The sequence below is a fragment of the Artemia sp. Qi Xiang Cuo genome, chromosome 11 (genome assembly GCF_049724085.1).
Source record: "Artemia sp. Qi Xiang Cuo chromosome 11, ASM4972408v1, whole genome shotgun sequence".
Classification (NCBI taxonomy): Eukaryota; Metazoa; Arthropoda; class Branchiopoda; order Anostraca; family Artemiidae; genus Artemia; species Artemia sp. Qi Xiang Cuo.
In genome coordinates this window covers 71,462,218-71,481,518 of record NC_142804.1, presented here as the reverse complement: position 1 = coordinate 71,481,518, position 19,301 = coordinate 71,462,218, and the positions used below count along the sequence as shown (strand labels likewise).

The 19,301-nt window shown below is 36.7% G+C and overlaps 1 protein-coding gene across 1 annotated transcript in view; it reads left to right on the top strand.

Moving 5' to 3' along the window:
* Nucleotides 1-19,151, top strand: part of LOC148947306 (peroxidasin-like) — a 170,545-nt gene extending 151,394 nt beyond the window's left edge. The window contains exons 17-20 of the mRNA XM_089096565.1: nt 3,058-3,175; nt 3,853-4,067; nt 10,762-11,159; nt 17,155-19,151. Of these exons, the coding sequence (XP_088952691.1) occupies nt 3,058-3,175; nt 3,853-4,067; nt 10,762-11,159; nt 17,155-17,250 (827 nt within the window). The 3' untranslated portion in view covers nt 17,251-19,151. The remainder of the gene's footprint in view (nt 1-3,057; nt 3,176-3,852; nt 4,068-10,761; nt 11,160-17,154) is intronic.
* The last annotated feature ends 150 nt before the right edge of the window (nt 19,152-19,301 follow it).

Here is a 19,301-nt window from a genome sequence, read left to right as displayed (position 1 = left end):
TGGGCAAGAAGCTCGGGTTATTACTATCGTCAAAGATTGCCACAGGGTAAATCCTTCGGAAGGCGAGATGGTGGCAGGCACTTCCCCACCCCCTCCCCAGAAACGTCCTGAGCTTTTAGAGTTTTCTTGATAAATAATTTCAAAGATCGCACTGCCTTTTGATTTTTGAATAAAATGAAAATTGTGTTGATCGTTTTTTATTACCTTATGTCAACTTAGTTCAGGAAAGGTAAATGGTAAAGGATACGTCCTTAGACCCTTTAAGTCCAAACCGGTGGTGTTGATCTCCGTTTCATGGCCCTTCAGCCAGGAAGTGTAATGGGAGGTTGGGGGCCAACCATCCTGTGCTCTCGCACACCCTTCCTGCTTACCTTCCCCAGATTTCTCCAGGTAACCATTTAGAGCTAGGTCGACTCTGGCACCGCTGAACAGAGTCACGCCACTGACCTCCATATCAAACCAAATAACTGGCTCCACCAGGAATCGAACCCTCGTCCCCTCAGACAAAGTATTCTAAATCCAGCGTGCCAAGCACTCGGCTAGGACGACTTAGATTGGGATACCTGGGCTTTCACTTGCCTGTTATGAGCTTTATATTAAAGACATCCCTGTGCATCTGTAGGGGTCTTCAACGACAACCAGACTGTTATTTCATGATGCACATACAAGTGCAATGGAATCTTAATGGAATCTCTCTGAAAAATTTATAGCACGTCTGGACCCGAAAATACGAAATAAAAATTCGTGCATTGAAAAAAAATCTTTTATACTAAGTTTATTTATAGCAAAAGCCATAAAAGTTTTGTTTTTAATAACTATAGTAATAATTATACAAAAAACTGTTTAGTATGTCGTTTATGTTCTTTAAGCATATCTTTGTTACTTTTATCCCATAGAAAATTTTTTTTTCTTATTATTTCCTCTTTTTCCTCATTTTTTGTACATTACAAAGGGTCATCTTTGGAATAAAGAAAGTTTAAATATCAGAATCAACAGCATCAAAACAAAACTGATACTTCTCAACCTGGTTAAAGTCAAGTATGGTGACTCGGTAACTACAAAAAAATTCCTATATACCCATTATCTTATGAATTCAAAAGCTGGTAAGTTGGTAAGATTGATCCAAACCAAATAAGCTAAATAGTCAAAAACCCCCATTATTTTAGATTCTTTTGTGCCATTATCTTATAAATTTGGGAGATTCTAAAGTGTTTAATTTTGCAATCTGCTAAGATTGTTTCAAGCCAAGTTTAGTAACTCACCAAATTACTTTACCCCCAATTATCTAATGAATTTGCTGGAATACAAATTTAATTTGGCAATATTAATTCAAGTCGAATATTGTAACTTATAATTTCTTTCCTACCCTTCATCTTATAAATTAGGATTCCAAACTTAGTAATATGGGCCCAAAGAAAATATAGGAACTTACCACATTCCTTTACCTCCCATTATTATCCTGTAAATTTAGTGGACTCCAAATTTGGTAAGACTGGTCCAAACCAAACACGGTAACTTACCAAAGTCCTTTGCCACCCATTATTGTCCTGTAAAATTAGTGAACTCCAAACTTGGTAAAATTGATCAAAACCAGGTATTGTATCTTATCAGATTCGTCTGTCACCTGAACCTACACATCAGGGGCGTAATTTTCTATGGGACAGGCTGAGGGGGGCAACTGCCTCCCCCCAGACCCCAGCTTGATCCCCCCCCCCCAGATGAAATTTAGTTTCTTCAAAAATCTTGTCAAAACTAAGACAAGCTTGCGTAATTCAAGTATCAACAGAAATGGATCGGATTTCTTTAGTTTATATTTACCTTTATAGTACATTTATAGTACTATATAGTACCTTTATGGTTATCACTTTAGCACCAACAGAGCACGTCATATTCTTAAGTGAAAAACTTAAATTTGAAAATTAAGTTGACACGTACCAAATTGATTTTTAGGGAATTACCGCATCCAATGTATTGAAGTTCAAAAAGAACTAAAAGAAAAAAAAAGGTTACATGCAATTAGCAAAGGGTTATGTTTTTTGCGCATAGACCTTTCAGTTAAGCCCAAGCCAAACTTAGCGTAAAGAACGAAGGGGCAGGACGTGGTGACTCCCCTCATATACGAGGAAAATTCTGTTTGTTTTAAGCATTAATGTTTTTCATTGCTTCCATTAAAAATTTCTTTTTAAAAATTAAAATATGGTTCCAAACCAAAACAAAACCACAACAAATTAAAACGATGTGACGTTTTCTAGGTTATATTAGCCAAGATTTGCTTAGGATTGGTAATAGTTGGAGCATCAGTAATTATCAGTAGGTCGTTATTTTGATTTTTTTTCAGTAAAGTGATAAGATCTCGCAATAAAGCCAATGTCGCTTCCTCTACACGATTTTAAAGGGGACAACCCCTCGAACTGGCAGTTGCTACAAGTACAGAGTAAAAATTCAGAGAAAAATGCCAGTAACAAAAGCCGTACAAGCGCCATATAAGGGCTTGAACAAAGGCCTTACCATTGCTAACGAGTTCTGCTACCTGTCAGATTAATAGTAAAAAAGCGTAAATATCTTTATGAAGTGGGTTAGGAAAATGCAGTGATTAAATTTACAGAAGACATTGACGAATGGTCAGTAACTGAAAACGCTTTAAAAATATCGTAAGTAATGCTTCTAATATCTTCAACGAATTGCATAAGAGACACAAAACGGTATCCCTGGTCTTTACTGCCTTGGGCCTTTTTACCTACGTGGTATCATTCCATATAGGTACGTAACCAAAGGGGCTTTTGACCTTTACCCCCCCCTTCAACCATAAAACAATATCCAATTATCAATGGATCAAACGATATATCAACATATTTGACGATATGCTATAAAACACGATATTTATTAAATCCAAATTAAAACCGATTTTGCAGCCGAGCGGAGCGGATAATAGATGGCACTTCACTAGTCCTCCGCCTTTGCCCCTATGACCTGCTTATACTTGTATCCATTTTTTTCCATTTTAGCATTTGTATGTTAAATTCTCTATTTACTTTACATTACTCTAATTATTTATAGGTAATATTGACATCTGGGTCGGTGGAATGGCCGAGGATCCCATAGATGGTGCAAAAGTTGGACCAACTTTCAGATGTCTCTTAGCTGATCAGTTTAAGAGACTCAGAGACGGAGACAGGTAATAGCAATGCCAAATAACAAACTATTAAGCCGTCATGCTGTATCAGGGTCGTATCCAGGGGAAGAGATTAGCAAGTTTGAATCCCCCCTGAAATATTTATCCGGCTCGAAAATTCATCTTTGAAATTCAGGTAAAAAAAAAACTGCTCGTATTTCAAAACCGAAATATTTCTCAGACTCTCAAATTGGTTTTAAAAATGGGGACAAAATAGAAAAAAAAATATTTGAGAACTTTACTCAGATTCACGGGAAGCAAAAGCCTTCTCTGGTAAGACCTCGCCCCCCTTCGAACAAAAATGCTGGGCGTAGGAAATACTCTTAAACTAAATTAACAAACGAATTTATGTTTCCGGTCTACCTGGAAATTCGCTATGTCTCTTTACTTCTTGCAGTAGAACTAAAAAATTGCAAAGTTTATTGGAAGGGGGGGGGGGCAATGATTATTCAGGGAAGGTTCAATATAAAGAAAATATGTATTTTTAAACTTATATAAACACAGAAATTTCCTTTCTGACATATTATTTTTTTCTATAAATAGATCAACCTTTGTGTGGAGGGACATAATCCTATTGGCCCTGCCCACGTTATCCCTGATAATTTGCGAGTCTTTCTCATGTTTTTTAAAACTTATTTTATTTTAACCTTCTTTTTTTTAATTTGGCTAAAATATTCTAGATTTTGGTATGAAAACCCTGGGGTATTCAAGCCTGACCAATTAGTGCAAATCAAACAAGCCACTCTCACTAAAGTTATATGTGACTCAGGTGACGACATAACCGAAATGGTAGAAAATGCATTTCTATTGACAAAAGATGGCGAACTGTCTCCACTTCTAAGATGTAATTTAATTCCAGAAATAGATCTCAGATTTTGGACTGAATGCTGCAAAGGTTAGTACGTTTGTCTTTTCTTGATGACAGGGAAAAGTTTAAACAGCTGTAAATCCAGATTTAAAAGTAAAAACTTATTTAGAGGAAGGAAGGAGGGCATGTAAAAGGAGGGAAGGAGGGAAGGAAGGAGGGCATGTTCTCAAATTTCTCAAAGTAAAATGTAGCAAAAAAGTGAACGTTTTAGAAACCTGTAAGAACATAAAATCTATGGAAGAGGCCTGAGACTCTCTGGAAAATCCTAGGCTCGTTAGGATTTTTTGCGTAAATATTTGTGTATTAGCACTGTAATTGATAACTTGATTTTCAAATATGGAATGGTTGATTATAAGCTCAGTTTATAGAATTATCCAGTAAGTTTATCGCAGATCATTTCTGGTCTTCATTCTCGGTACGAACAAAAAGCTCCTCCCACTTATTTCTGCATTAGCGGGTTAGTCTGTTTCCGTCAATCAATGAGAAATGGTTACAAAGTGCATTATTTGTAATAGCGGGTTTCCACTTGTTTCGTGTCCAAGAGAAATCTGACTTGTCTACCCGTGAAAAGATCTAATGCCGCTTATGTTTATATCTGCAAAAACGTTCTCTGGAGCACTCGCACCTTGGTCCGGGTTTTTATAATGGGTGAGATAGGGTATGATCATACTGCTAATTCTATAAACTGTGATTATAAGTTACTCGCGAATAAATTTTCAGCGTTTGGCGTACCTGGCATTTTCCTCGAATGGTTCAGATCTTTCCTTTCTGGCCTATCCCAGAGCGTGATTGCTGATAAAATGCGTTCCAGACTACCTTGAAAATGAGTCCCAAAAATTTGCATGAACGTTACTTATTATGTTTTAACGACCTTGTTACTGGCATTAAGCGTTTGCGCAGATGATTCTTGTTTGTTTCATGTTAGCTCCTAAACTTCATTCTGCTTTCACCTGTGTCCAAAATGTTTCTTCAGATGCTCTTAACCTAAATACTATATTGAGAATGTTAGTGCACAAAATATTAAATTCCTTGAGAATGGGAACGATGAACTCGGAGTCCTCCGTTCAGTTCCATCGAAGTCCATCACAAGGTTAAGGATAAGTATTTTGTATCACCACTTATCCCTAAGTGGTCCCCGCGTACAGATTGTAGGAATACAATGATATAGCAATTGTACTAATGCAGCGTAAACAAATTTTAATATTAACCGTTTGTTTTGTATGAACTACGTGTATATTTAGGAACGAATCTTGTCATCCCTAGGGTATTGTTTCAATTCCTCCTGATCTTCTTGGGATTCTTTGGACGCTGTCAAAATGCCACAAAGGAAATTTAAAATGTTGTACGTGAGTGTGTAGCTGCCACGCGCTAAAAGAACAAAATGACAGTAATACAGACAAGTAAATAAATAAAACACAATGAAGTTTCAAAAAATAATAATTTAATATTACATAAAAAGAAAATAAAAAGCAGATAGCAAATTATTTATTTTAAAAATAATTGTCAAGAATTGAAAAAAAAAGTAAAAAGTCCAATATAAACAAAATAAAAACCAAACCTAACCGAAAAATTTAAAGTGGAAATTAATGGTCATAGTGTCCATAATGAGAAGGATATTACAAATGAATTTTGCAAATATTTCTCTAGAATTGATAATGATATTTCTAGTGAGGCAGGAAAGAATAGTGACCAGTTTTCGGAACAGGAATTCCTTGACAACCGATGTGAATCCCAGTCCTTTAGTTTTGTTGAGTGTAATCTGAATGACGTAAGTAAGGCTGTCAAGTCAACAAAGTTACACTCTGCAGTAATGGATAAACTTAACTTTTAGGAGTTTAAAGTTTTAAGTGCTCACCTCCAGCCAGTCTCCTGTACCTAATAAGCCTACCAATGAGAAAAGGTGACTTTCAAAGTGCGTTAAAACAAGCTAAAGTGATTGTACTTCACAAAGGAGGTGCAAGAATGAGTTGTCAAACTATAGACCAATATCAATTTTACCTTTATTTTCTAAGATTTTTGAAAGAGTTATTTATTCCCAAGTTTATTCTTATTTAGATTCTTTTGGATTTGTTAGTGATAGTCAATTCAGTTTCAGAAAGCGTCACTCAACGTTGCACGCAATGCATCACCTTTTAGATAATTTGAATAACGTATTTGAAAGAAATTTAGTTCCTTTAACGGTATTTATTGATTTGAAGAAAGTGTTCGATACAGTTAATTTTAATATACTTTTGAAGCGGTTAAAAAGTCTTGGAATTAAAAATAGTGCTCTAAGTTGGTTTGAATCTTACCTTTTCGGTCGGTCTATAAGTGCTGTGCAAAAAGATAGTGTCAGTGAATTGATGCCTGTTACTTGTGGTGTGTCGCAGGGTTCCGTTCTGGGATCTCTCTTGTTTCTAGTTTACGTAGATACATTGCGGTATTATATAAGTGATGGTGTTGTTACTTTATTTGCTGATGATACAGCTACAACGGTCTTTGCAAAGTCTGTTCAAGAAGTTGTTCTAAAACCTAGCCATGCACTTCAATGTCTCTGTATATCTGTGAGTTACTTCACTGTTAATGCAAAAAAAACCATTTACAGGACTTCATGCAGAGTTGGGACTATTTCCCCACTGGATTTGGTTTTTACATACGCCTCTGAGGCTATTCAACAAGTATAGGACATTCGTTACTTGGGTTTTCATATCGACTGCAATTTCAGCTTGAAAAAACACAGTGAGATAGTATAATCTAAAGCTACCAGAGGACTCAGGATACTGAGAAAACTGAAGCATACCTTTCCTCTGTCCTTTCCTCTTTCCTCTGTCACACTCACGTATTTGTGAGTGTGAGTTGCCTCGCTGTTAATGCAAAAAAAAACAGTTACATGATTTTTAGCAGAACTGGGACTCTTTCCCCACTGGATTCGGTAGTTGTATATGCCTCTGAGGTTATTCAACAAGTATATGACCTCCGTTACTTGGGTTTTTCATATCGACTGCAATTTCAGCTTGAAAAAACACAGTGAGATAGTATCAGCTAAAGCTGCCAGAAGACTCGGGATACTGAGAAAACTGAAGCATACCTTTCCTCTGTCAACCCTCAAGCTCATTTACAGCGCTATTGTAGACCCTTATATTGGGTACGAATGCTCGGTATGGGCCATTAATTTCATCGGCAACTATAAAAGGATACAAATTGTTCACAATAAAGCAATCAGAGTACTCGGAGAGATGTGCCATTGTGAAAGCACTGCCCAATCTTACAAAAAATTTGGCATTCCGAATGCTGGGCAGCAGCGTGATTGTCAGTGATCAGTGTTTGTCTATCAGTGTCTGAATATGTTATCTCCTGAGTACTCTTGGAATGTATTTTCCCGCAATTCTCTCTACCATGAATATTCTACACGAAATGTTGACCATTTGGTCAGTGAGATCCGACATTCAACAAGGTCAAGTTTTGCTTTACGGAACATAGGTGTCTCGGTATGGAATGGTCTCCCGGATAGTATTAGAGCGGCTGATAACTTATTTTCGTTTAAGAAAAACTTAAAGAATTTTTTTTTGAAAAAGGAGGATAATTTTTGGAGATTGGGGGGAGGAAGAGGGGAGGGGAGGAAGATGGGAGGGGGAGGAAGATAGGAGGGGGAGGAAGAGGGGGAAGAAGGAAGGTGGGAGGATGGTTAGTGTGACAATTTAAATTGTTTTCTTGACTTTTTTTTCCTTACCTTCTTTTTTTTGAAAAAATAAGAATTTAATAATAATTATTATTGTTTTTATTTATTTTTGATTAAAGGGCGGTTATAAGATACAGCCACCAACAGGATTTTTTTTTAATCTTAATGTGGTTGTCTAGTTATTTCTGATGTTTTTTGAATTTTTTTTTTTGGTAAAGTAAAAATGTCTATGTCTAAAAAGAACCAACCAAATATTAGCCACCATCACCGGGCCAGTAGTGTATGCCACCGCGTGGCATTACTGCCCATGAGAATTGTCACTCGATATATTTTTTGGCCCTCTTCATAGGATGGACCAATGGTGTACCTGGAATGATAGATAGATAGATAGATAGATAGATAGATAGATAGATAGATAGATATTTATTGCAACAAAAGCCTTTTCGGGCCATGGCAAAATAAAAAAAATAAATAAATAAAAAAAAAACAAACATTAAATTACTCACAATTCATCAAAAAAATTTCTTTATCTGCCATACCCACTCTTACAGATTTACCCAACCTTCTAAAGTCATCAAAATTTCTAATTTTTAAAATTTTTTCAAACCAATCAAACCCTTCAAAATCTGTTGAAAACACTTCCCTCGTCAAATTTCTTAACTCCTGGCATGTACCCACAAAATGGATAAGATCTTCCTCCTCTCCAGACATAGGACACTGGTAAGGACCATTTTTAATCCTATAATTCCCAATATATTTCCTCCTTTCTCCAATACCAAAAAAAATTACCACGAACCGAAATTACCCATCTTAAATCCTCACTACTCATCCCCGCTTTAAAGTAAACTTCCTCCCCCCACACCTCCTTTGCCAGCCCATACAGCCCCAGGGACGCCGAGGATGATTTCTGTTTCTGCCACCTTTGAATTTCCTGCTCTATTAGTCTATCCTTTACTTTTTTTGCAACTAGCCCCGCTTCCACACCTAGCCCCTGTCCCTCATTCCAATACTCACAAAAACCACATCTATCAATAGTCTCTCTAACACGTTTTTGCCAAGAACTTTTCCTGCCATCTACTAGCATCTCCTCATATTCATTCTTTACTTGCCTCCTACTAGACAGATTTATAATCCTTTCCCAATAATTTACTATCCGCACTAACCTTCCCACCCTTAATGATAACAAACCTAAATCACCTTTTAATACTACATGATTAAACCTATCACAAACCCCCATTAACCGCTTAAAATACATCAACTGTAACCGGTCTACCTTATCAGCCTTCTCCATACCCCACACCTCTGCTGCAAAAGACATTACGGAAGCTAGCTTAGTCTGGAATATCCTTTTCTGAAGCCTAAGGTCTGTCAGGCCTACTTTCAAAACACTACTCTTTAAAACTAACCATATAGCCCTAAGACCTTTAGTAGCTACATAATCAATTTGCCCTTTCCACCTACCATTTGAGGTAAACTTGCATCCTAAATAAACAAAATCTTCAACTACTTTAAGCACTTCTTTTCCTACACTAAATCTTTCCTCTACATTTCCATGTTGTCGAAATACCATAACTACTGACTTTGAGGCATTTAGAACCAAAGGCTTCTTATCTAGGTGTGAGGACACCATTCCTAGGAGTTTTTGAAGGTCAGGCCCATCTTTAGCCACCAATACTATGTCATCCGCAAATAACAGAGCAAACACCTGCATTGCAGACAGATTTAGAGTTGGGGCTCCCTGCCCTACCATATAATCTTCTATATCATTGAGATACAGAGAAACAACCTAGGTGAAATTGTACAACCTTGTTTAACCCCTAACCTACTGACAATTGCCCTAGAGTAAGACTTTCCAACCTTAAATACCATTCTAACAACCAAATACATTTTTACAACCAATCCTACAAAACGTCTCGACAGCCCTAACTATATAAGTCCTTCTACTAACAAATCTCGTGAAACTTCATCGAACGCACCTCGCAGGTCCAAAAAAGCTGCGTATAGCCTACCATCCCTTTTCCTCATTTACTTCCTAATTAAGCCCATACAAAATAAATCTCTGATCTACCCCACTATAATCCTCTCGAAACCCTGCCTGTATTTCTATTAACTTATTTGATTCTTTAAGCCAACTATCTAATCTAGCCACTAACACTTTACAAAATAATTTACTAAGGCTATTTCCTAAATGAATCCCTATATAATTCTTATGCAATGCTCGGTCTCCCTTTTTAAAAAGTGGTAAAACTATTGAAATATTCCACTGTTGAGGCCAAACCAACTTGCTAAGGACACAAATATTCCACTGATATGGTAATGGAAAGAAAGGAAAGGGCTGAAATTTATTTTACGCACCCACATCGTATGTCTGAGCCTCCTCTTGCGAAACCTCCTAACCTCTAATTTAGTATTTACTATGCCTCAAATCAACAAAGTAACATTTTAAGTATTTATATTTATTCTCTTCTATCGTTATTGAGACCTAACTAAATACACACACTATTATTTTAATGCAATGTCTTACGCTACGCGGAATTTATCGCTTCCTCTTTAATTTTAAACCTTGCCCACTCTTTACTGCGCATTTTTTGTGGCCTATTTTTCTTGCTTTATTCGTTTTTCCAGTACTCAAGAACCATCAACTTCAGAAATTTGCTGGGACTTTCGTCATATTTTTTAAATGATCTTCTATTAATCAATTTTCTCCGCTTTGCCATGAATCTCCCTCTCCACTATCTCGCTCTTTCTTTTTCCTTGATTTTTTTTTTAGCTCCATTTTACTTCGTCTCCCACAAGACTACTTCTAGTGTGCATCGACTGATTGGTACACTATTTGCTTGTCAAATTGGGCCTGACTCTCATGGCAGATCAGATAGTTGTTTTGGGGATGTATCCATTGGACCATTCTTCAAGAGCTTCCCCCACCCCATAGCGTACGCTTAAATTTAATAACTGATTGCAGTTGTAATCTGTTTTGTACAGAATTAATTACTTCATTACTTAAATAGGCTCAATTACTAATGATAAAATTGTTATTCATAATTTACGTATACATAATTTCAGACTGTGAAAATTCGGGAAAATTTGACGCCATCTACCGCCAGCAATCTCGATCGAGAAGGTCGTTGCCAACGGATATTGGCGATTCTTCTGAACTCATAAGAATATCTCATCAAAAGTTTACTGAATCTCAGAGCTCTGCCAGTAGCATACAACAGAGAGTAACAATAAACTCAGAGAAAATTGATGACGTCATTGATATAAACGAAGAAAGAATAGAAGGGCTAGAAGCTGTGATAGACCATATGCAATCACTGATTAGAAAGTTGCATAAAAAAGTACATTCATTAGAATCAAAATGTTCCAAATCTGTTGAGAAAAAATGCAGGGACCCTGCAGAAAATTTCAGAAATGCTGGAGATAGATGGGAGAATAATAACTGCGAAGATTGTATTTGTGAGGTAAGATGCCTTTATTGTATTTAACACTGAATTTAAATACGTTTTATTGAAAACCGAATAAATAAGAAAAACAAAATACAAAATAATTATGAAACCAAAATGAAGTGATTTTAAGCCAACGGAAAAGAAACAGCGAAAAGAGGCTGAAAATTACCCTAGTTTTGATTTCTGAATTAATTTTATATTTTTCTTCTTATTCATTCGGTTTTGTCGAACGTAACACTTAATTTTATTCTAAATGACGCTTTGATAAAACATAAAATCGCGAAGAAAGGAAGAAAACGAGGACAATTAACAGCCAGTGGAAAAAACGAAAAATTATGCAAATATTTCGGTCAAGACCTCCGCTTGGCCGTCCTCAGTGCAGAATAAAACTAATAAAATTATAAAAAACCAAACCTTACAATAAAAACAAAAAAATAAAATTGGACAACCCTTTCTTAGTAACGGTGAAAGGGTAACTGAATAAAAAACACAAGTCTAAATGGCATTTCACAATTTCATTTTACGTAAAGCACTCTTCACGGCCAATCGCTTTCCAGTTAGATTATTATCAGAGACTGTATTGGATTGCACAATATAATTTTGTTAATTGTCCTCGTTTTCTTCCTTTCTTCGCGATTTTATATTTTATCATGATTAGCCAGTGTGGTCTCAGAAATTATATATGACGCTTTGACAATTGCACTTTGATCTTCGAGAATCTGACAGCAAGAAGTTCAAAGCTATCTAGCATAATGTAACTAGAATATACCTTTCTACAAGGTCAAATTTGTAATTGAAAGTTATCTTCAGAAATAATCAGAAAATGACCAAATTTTCAAAATTCCGTGGTCTCATGGTGGCGGACCCTGCTTGCGTGGTCTCGTAGTGCGTCACGGTGGACCGTTCACGAATTTTTATAACCAGAACTGTGACAACAAAACAGCGCAGCGGGGTCACCTTGAGGTGTAGTGCCCTCAAGGAATTAATAGCCTAGCAAACGACACAGAACTACACCGGATTTTACTAATGGATAATTTTTTTGGGATTTTGTTTGTTTTGGTGGGCTTTTCTGGGCTAACTAACCTCTTTCTAGCCATATCATTTGTTATAGGTTGCCTCCAAATTGTAGTGCAATATTTGTAGACATCAACATATAATGAGTAGGAAGTAATAGCTTGCCAGAATGGGCCCAGGTTTGCAAAAAGACCCCGTCAATTGGAGGTCCAAGGAACTTCTTGCTTTCCGGCTTTAAGTCAGCTTAAGCGCTTTGCAGACACTTATGGCAGTTATTGATTCATGGCCTGCCCTGGTGAAACCCCTAGCTTTTCCTGAGACCATAACAGTTTCAGCGCCTTAAGCAATATGAAAATTGCAACATGACAACTAACTTCTCCTTGGAGCAGAACAAAAGCTCTCTTAGCTATCCCTGGATCCTAGAAGTTGTCAGATTTTTTCTTGCCATACAGATCTCTCTTTAGTCGTGGGGGTAACAGTCTGTAACCTAGACGACTTCCATCTTCTTCCTTATAGGTGGAAATCGCCCAATGATTCCAGGTGGGTCTTGATTGTGGCTAGCCAGGTTTTTTGTTGGCCGCCTTAGCGTTTTTTTTTTAAAGAGGGGAGTGGCACGCAGGTTGTTGATGCTCATGAGGTATTCTTCGGGTCGACAACCAATGTCCCCAAGCAATTTGAGCCGGTGTTTCTTTATAGTATCTGCTACATCATACCATGCGCCCCCCTTTATTTTATGACCTCATCTTTGTTTGATATCAGACCTCAATTTTAATCTCTAAAAGCTTTTGCCGCTGGTTTGATTGATCTTCTTAGCGCTTCTCCGAGTAGCATCCGGGCGTGCAGTTGCCGCTTGCGTATCGTCCGTAACGGTTTTCCGATATTGGTGTCTATACTACCTTACAGCCTGATGGCAGTGCTACCGCATCTGTTTGAACTTCTCAGGCCTTTTGTTGCTGGCTTTTTGTTTTGTAACGATATCAATTGTGGTTTGTGACATCCATTTATTCCGCTTCCATTTTTAGCAGCCTAGGACCCAAGATACACCTAAAGTCAGGGACGTCCCGAGGGGCGGGGAGGGGCGCGCCGCCCCCTAACTTTTTTGGCATTTGGTTAAATTGTCACCGAAGGCGAAAATTTCGGCAGAAATTTTGCAAAATCGGCCAAAATTTAGCGAAATCCTTGATTCCTGCAGAAAAATCGGCATAAATCAGGTAGCGATTCGGTAAAATTTCCGAAGATTGCCCCCCCCCCCCCCAATAAAATGAGCCTCAGGAGGCCCCTGCCTGAAATTTTTAGTTGTTTTTTTTGCGGTTGCTACTCTAGCGCATCCACACTGGGCGGTAAACATTTTATCGTCGCAACACCAGTCAATCACAATAGACCTTTATAGATCATATATAGATCTGAATCTGTGCAACAACAGTTAATTTCATTCATAGTGTTGTGCAAAATATGATTAGAGAACAACTTCTGGCATTAACTTTCTTCCGCCGTCGAATGAAGGGGAAAGCTTCTTTTATATTAAAAAAAACTGAAAAAACAAAAAATTCACCCCCCTCCCCTCATGCATTGAAGGGGGGAGCAGTTAAACTATAAGCTATTCGGAAAACCAACAGGTAGAAATTTTCTTAATGTAAAGGAATTCAAATTTTATTAAAATGGTATTTAGTTTAGGGCACATAAATTGGTTTAATACCCATTTTTTTATTTATGAAAAATAGGCTTTGATTTGTATAGGTCGATGGCAGGGGCTAATTTGGGCCCAAACCAATGACACTTCAAGTTTTCTTCATTTCTGGGAATTTCCTAATCAAATTATCTAGCACCTGTTTCCCTTCCCAGGACAAGAAATTCATTTATGACTTCCATTTTTTTTTTCTTTATGTACCATTTACAAACACACTCTCATCAGCAGTCGTCAGCGGTAAAAAAAAAAGCCGAGTGTGTCCGCTTCTATTTTGTTCCATAAGCCACCATCTCGGCCCAGTCGTTAAAATAAGTGATCGTTTATTTTGCCGTTGGTTTATTGTGGCGACAATGGGCGACTGCATTGCTTCCATCGATGTTTGTTTTACCGAGGTTTTTTTTTTATTGTCCAATGTGACCGTCTCAATGCTATCATATACACCTCTAAGAAACGCTCGGTAAAAATTGTCAGGTGTGTCTCGGGCCTATGACGGAAGCAGCGACGTCGTTAACAGAATCTGGGAGATCTGAAAGATCTCAATTCTCTTCCCTTCGAGAGATGGATACTTTCATAAGAGAGGCGAGAACCGATTTAAAAGTTGAGAATGAATTCTTTTAGAATAGTGCCCTCTTCAAGTTTATCTAAGTTGAAACAACGAGGAGTACTTGTTCGAGGTCTAGCTGTCAGTTTTACATTTTGTTTCTTATTTACCATTTGATGGTCAGATCCATTTTTGAACCCATATCTCGGCTCCTCATTGCACTCTGCAGTCTACAACTGACAATTTCTATCTTGAAAATTGCAGCAGGTAGTCAATCTGGGATTTTTATCCTCCATTTCTGGAATACTACGTGAAGCTATGACACGGTCTATGCTGAAACCAAGTATTGGTTACCGTCAATTTATGATCCGTGGCGAACTGAATTACAGCGGTGCCTCTTGAATACCTAGCTCGGAGCCCATGTGGGGCTTAGTCGATACTATCGGGTCTCTTATTGGGATAGCTTTTGCAGCAGCCCGGTCGCCCGGGGATAACTTCCTTCCGATGTAAGCATTAAAGCAACCAGCATTTATGATTAAGTCTCTTTTTAGGATAGCTTTCAAGGCAGCTATATTTGGTTCACGGCTTTGCCAAAACTCTGACACAACTCATAGCTTATTTCATCGGGCGTTTCTGTAGCATTAATTCCACTCTAGTGAGTGCTGATCCATCATTGAGCCCGGGATTTCAAGGACGAACGGTTTCCTTGGATTATGGTAGGTATGTCGTTTGTTTGTCGATTATTCCGTTCAATCTAATCTTAGATAAACAGACATTGTCTAAATTATACCATAAATTTCACTAGCTAAGAATGTCTTGGTACTCACAAGTATTACTGAGCATATACTCTAACATCCCAGACAGAGTATTTGTCGTTAATAAAAAAAAAAAAAAAAAAAAAAAAAAAAAAAAAAAAAAAAAAACTGCCGACTAGCCTATTTTTCAGAGAAGCGTTTGACTCTCTAACGCATTTCCTGCCGGAAATGCCACACTCGTTGTTTTCATCTTATTACCTGTTATCTTCATAAGGCTTTTTGGGAATTTATTTGACCAGACAGGCCCACAGCCTGCCAACACCCCGTGCATGATTTTCTGGACTCAATCTTCTTAAAAAGTGAGAGCCATTTGCCACCTTTCTGCCACGGTAGGGCTCATATACTTGGGTTTTCTCCCGGAGACTAGGAACAGAGGCATCACTCATAGCTTGCCACAGGAACTGCAATGGTCTATGTGGAACGACGATGCGATGTGTACGCATCCTAGTCTGGGGGACTCTACTACCGTATTGACATTTTGACGGAAAAATTTCATACGTTTTGGACTAGTTGTGTTGGGAGTTTCCAAAACTCATCTCCCTGGGCTTAGAAACAGGAAACTGGTGACATAAAATTTATTTATTCAGGCAAGAAGGATGGGAAACATAGGCAGGGTGTTGACGTCAAGATGAATATGGAAGTTCTTGCTTAGGTTGGGAAGGTATTAATAATACTATTCTGGTTGCTCACTTTATACGATACGCAAGGTATGTTCCACAGAGGTATATGCGCCAGTAGAACCGACTGACGGAGACGGTAGCGAATAACAGTAACGACAACAAATAAATATAGCAACAGAACACATAGACAAGATTCCAGGTAGAAAAAAGGAATTTTCGCTATGGGGCTTTTATGCTCGCGTTGGCGCAAATTGTGAAAGGTCATAAAATGGCCCATAAGTTAACATGTGTTCATATGATAAGACGGCCAGACTTATTAACAGCGCTATCTTGAAGCAAAGACTGACCAGATCGACACATGACACGAGGGCACATAAAAGTGCAGTTATTGATGTTAAAAGTGAATATCACCGTCAAGAAGAGTCTATAAAGTTAGTTTAAATCTAAAGTTTTGAAAGGGTAACTGCCCATCAAGTAATAAAGACGTTGATAGACCCCACGATGAGAATTCGAGAGGTGCTTCTCAAGAACAGTCAGATACACAACTAGATAGTTTAAAATTTTGGAAAACATAAGATGGATCTAGTAATTTTGGGAATACAGCCATGAAATTTCAGAAAATGTCACGCGAAGAAAATTGGAAACGTAGCTAGTAATATTAGCAAAAACGCTTTAAGCTTGGTAGAGGAAAGATCTCAGAACAAGAAACAAGAAGTTTCTAAGAGATTGATTAAAGTTAAAGTATAGACCATATTTTTATTCTTAAGAGAGTAAAGTATAATCAACAGCAGAAGATAAGATAAAACAACAATTGTGACCACTGTTGCCAGACTTCCTTGGATTATACTAGCCCGAATTGTAAGAACCATTAGCCCAGATTAGTTGACATGGACTAACTTTGCTTCTTTTTTTTTCGCCCATTTTTCGCCTAGTTTCTTACCCAATAGGGCTATTTTTATGAATTTCGTTAGCCAAGGGCAAATTTTACTAGCCAAATATTACTAGCCATAATTTTATGGCCTGTTGATTAGCGGTTATTATTTTTATTTATTTCTTTTTTACTCTTCGTATTCGGAGGAAATAAAAAGTTTGAATTGAATTGAATTGAAATAGGTAGATATCTGGCAGCATTGGTTTGACAAGTCCTAAGCCTCTCCTACACAAGATGAGACATAACACATGTTTCTTTACACCATATGGCAGCTCTATTAGAAACGAGTTTTATCTTGTATTTAGCTAATTTAAAAACAGAGTAGGGACCAACTTCAACTGCCGTGGCTGTGTTAGCCAGGATTTAAAATATCTTCCTCCTAATTTTTACGTTTTCTTCTAGGATGGAAAAATACAATGCTTCAAGATTAAGTGCCCAGATGTCACCTGCTCTAAGCCTATCAAATTACAAGGAAATTGTTGCCCCCTCTGTGTTTAAAATGTGTTGTTTCTCTATTTTTCTTAATTCTCATATTAATTAATTTCATTTGAGATATGAGGGGGGAGGGTAATCTCAAGTTCAATACGGAGTTAACGAGACTACTGCTAAGAATACAGGCATGTATGTAATTACGACCTTCACCTTGTTCTCCCTAAATCTCACAGCTACCCCCCCCTCATAATTTTTACAATTTTAAATGTAATTTTCCTGTTTTTACTTATACGGGCATACACTGGATACAAGCTTATTTTGGAAGTATTAAGATAAATTATAGTAGAAGTTTTAAAATGACAATATAAACAGATAGTGGATTATTAAAATATATATAAGTTAGCTATACATTAAGCTATAATAAATATAATACAATAGATAAACTGTAATTAAGCTATATTATAAAGCTTCTATACAATGACAATGAGGGTAAAATTTGGAACACAAGTTGTTGGCAAAACAAGCAGTTGAGAAGTAATCTACGATCCAATCTTCGATAATATTATCGATATAATATATAATGTAATTTTATTATATGGCGACATAAAAAAAACTTTTGCGGCATAGATATTGCGGCAAAAAAAACTTTTCGGGGCCGGAAAAAAACATAAATGGCAATAACACATAAGAATAACATGTAACACTAATACAATACGACAATGATAACATAACAATGACAATAACACAAATGCCACAATATCGATATGATATAATATTATTCTATATAATATTATATATCGTAGAAAAATCTACGATAAATATTTTTTGTTTTTAATTGAAATTATTAGATTCGTAAACATTAGTTTAGGAATTTGATTTGAACATTAGTTTACGAGTTGGCGAAGATTGGTTTATAAATAACATTGAAAAGTTGAGTGGATCCTAAATTCTCCCGCCATACATCTTTTATGCTTCTTTTTTTTGTGTTTTTCTTAGGTCACGTTTTATTTTTTTCCTACCTTTTTCCTACATTTTTTTCCTATTTTTTTATTATTTTTTTCCTACTCCATTAAGTGATATGTGACTGCCAATGTTATTGCTGTATGAAGAAATAAAGAAATAACAAAATCTTTTTGTTTTTATTCCTCTTTTTAATTAATGAGCTTTAACCTCTTTTCAGTCGTGAGCTTAAAAACGAATTGAATTCATTGGTCTTAAAAGCAGGGATGTAGTTTGGTCTAAGGGTGTAGTACTCCCCTTCCAAAAACATTTGGACTCTCCTATTTGGCTATTTTTATTTAGTAAGCTTGGTTATTGTAAATCTTGAGCCTAAAAATGAGTTCAATGCATTGATCTTAAAAGCAGTGACATAGATGGGTCTATGGGTTTATCACCCCCCTACCCTCCTCCAAAAAATGAATATTTAGCTCTTTTTTATTTAGTGAGCTTCGTCTTCGAAATTATTGAGCAAATATAATGAATCAACTTCTCTGATCTTAGGACCAATGGTGTAGTTGGGTTCTTTTGTTGGTTTAGTTGGGTTCACGCTATTTGTCATACTGGTGATCCTTACTTTGGTTGAATTGAAATTGTATGACAAACACTAATAATATAGATGTGAGAACTACCAAAATCCTCAGTGCACTGAGTTAATTTGTAATACAACAAAAATTAAGTAATGGATCTTTTACCAATAGGGTTCCACTTCACCAGCCAATATGTTATGGGAGTTCACCGCAGTGAGATAGAAAAATATTAGAGGCGAGATTATTCCCCCGAGATTATTAGAGGCGATTTATTCCATTCTTCCATTACTAACACTTCATTTTAAATTGAGCCTGAATCCGGATTACAGCGAAATCTGACCTCAGAATTTTGTAAGATTCTGGCTCTGTTCGATTCTATATCTCAATGCTTCAACTTACCATTGGAAAATTAGGCACATTTTTTACAATATTTCAAATTTACTTCTTTGTTTGAGTTTTTTTGTTTCAGATTTTAGTCGATTTCTTCTCCGAAACGACAGCTGACGTACCTGGATTTCATATATATATATATATATATATATATATATATATATATATATATATATATATATATATATATATATATATATA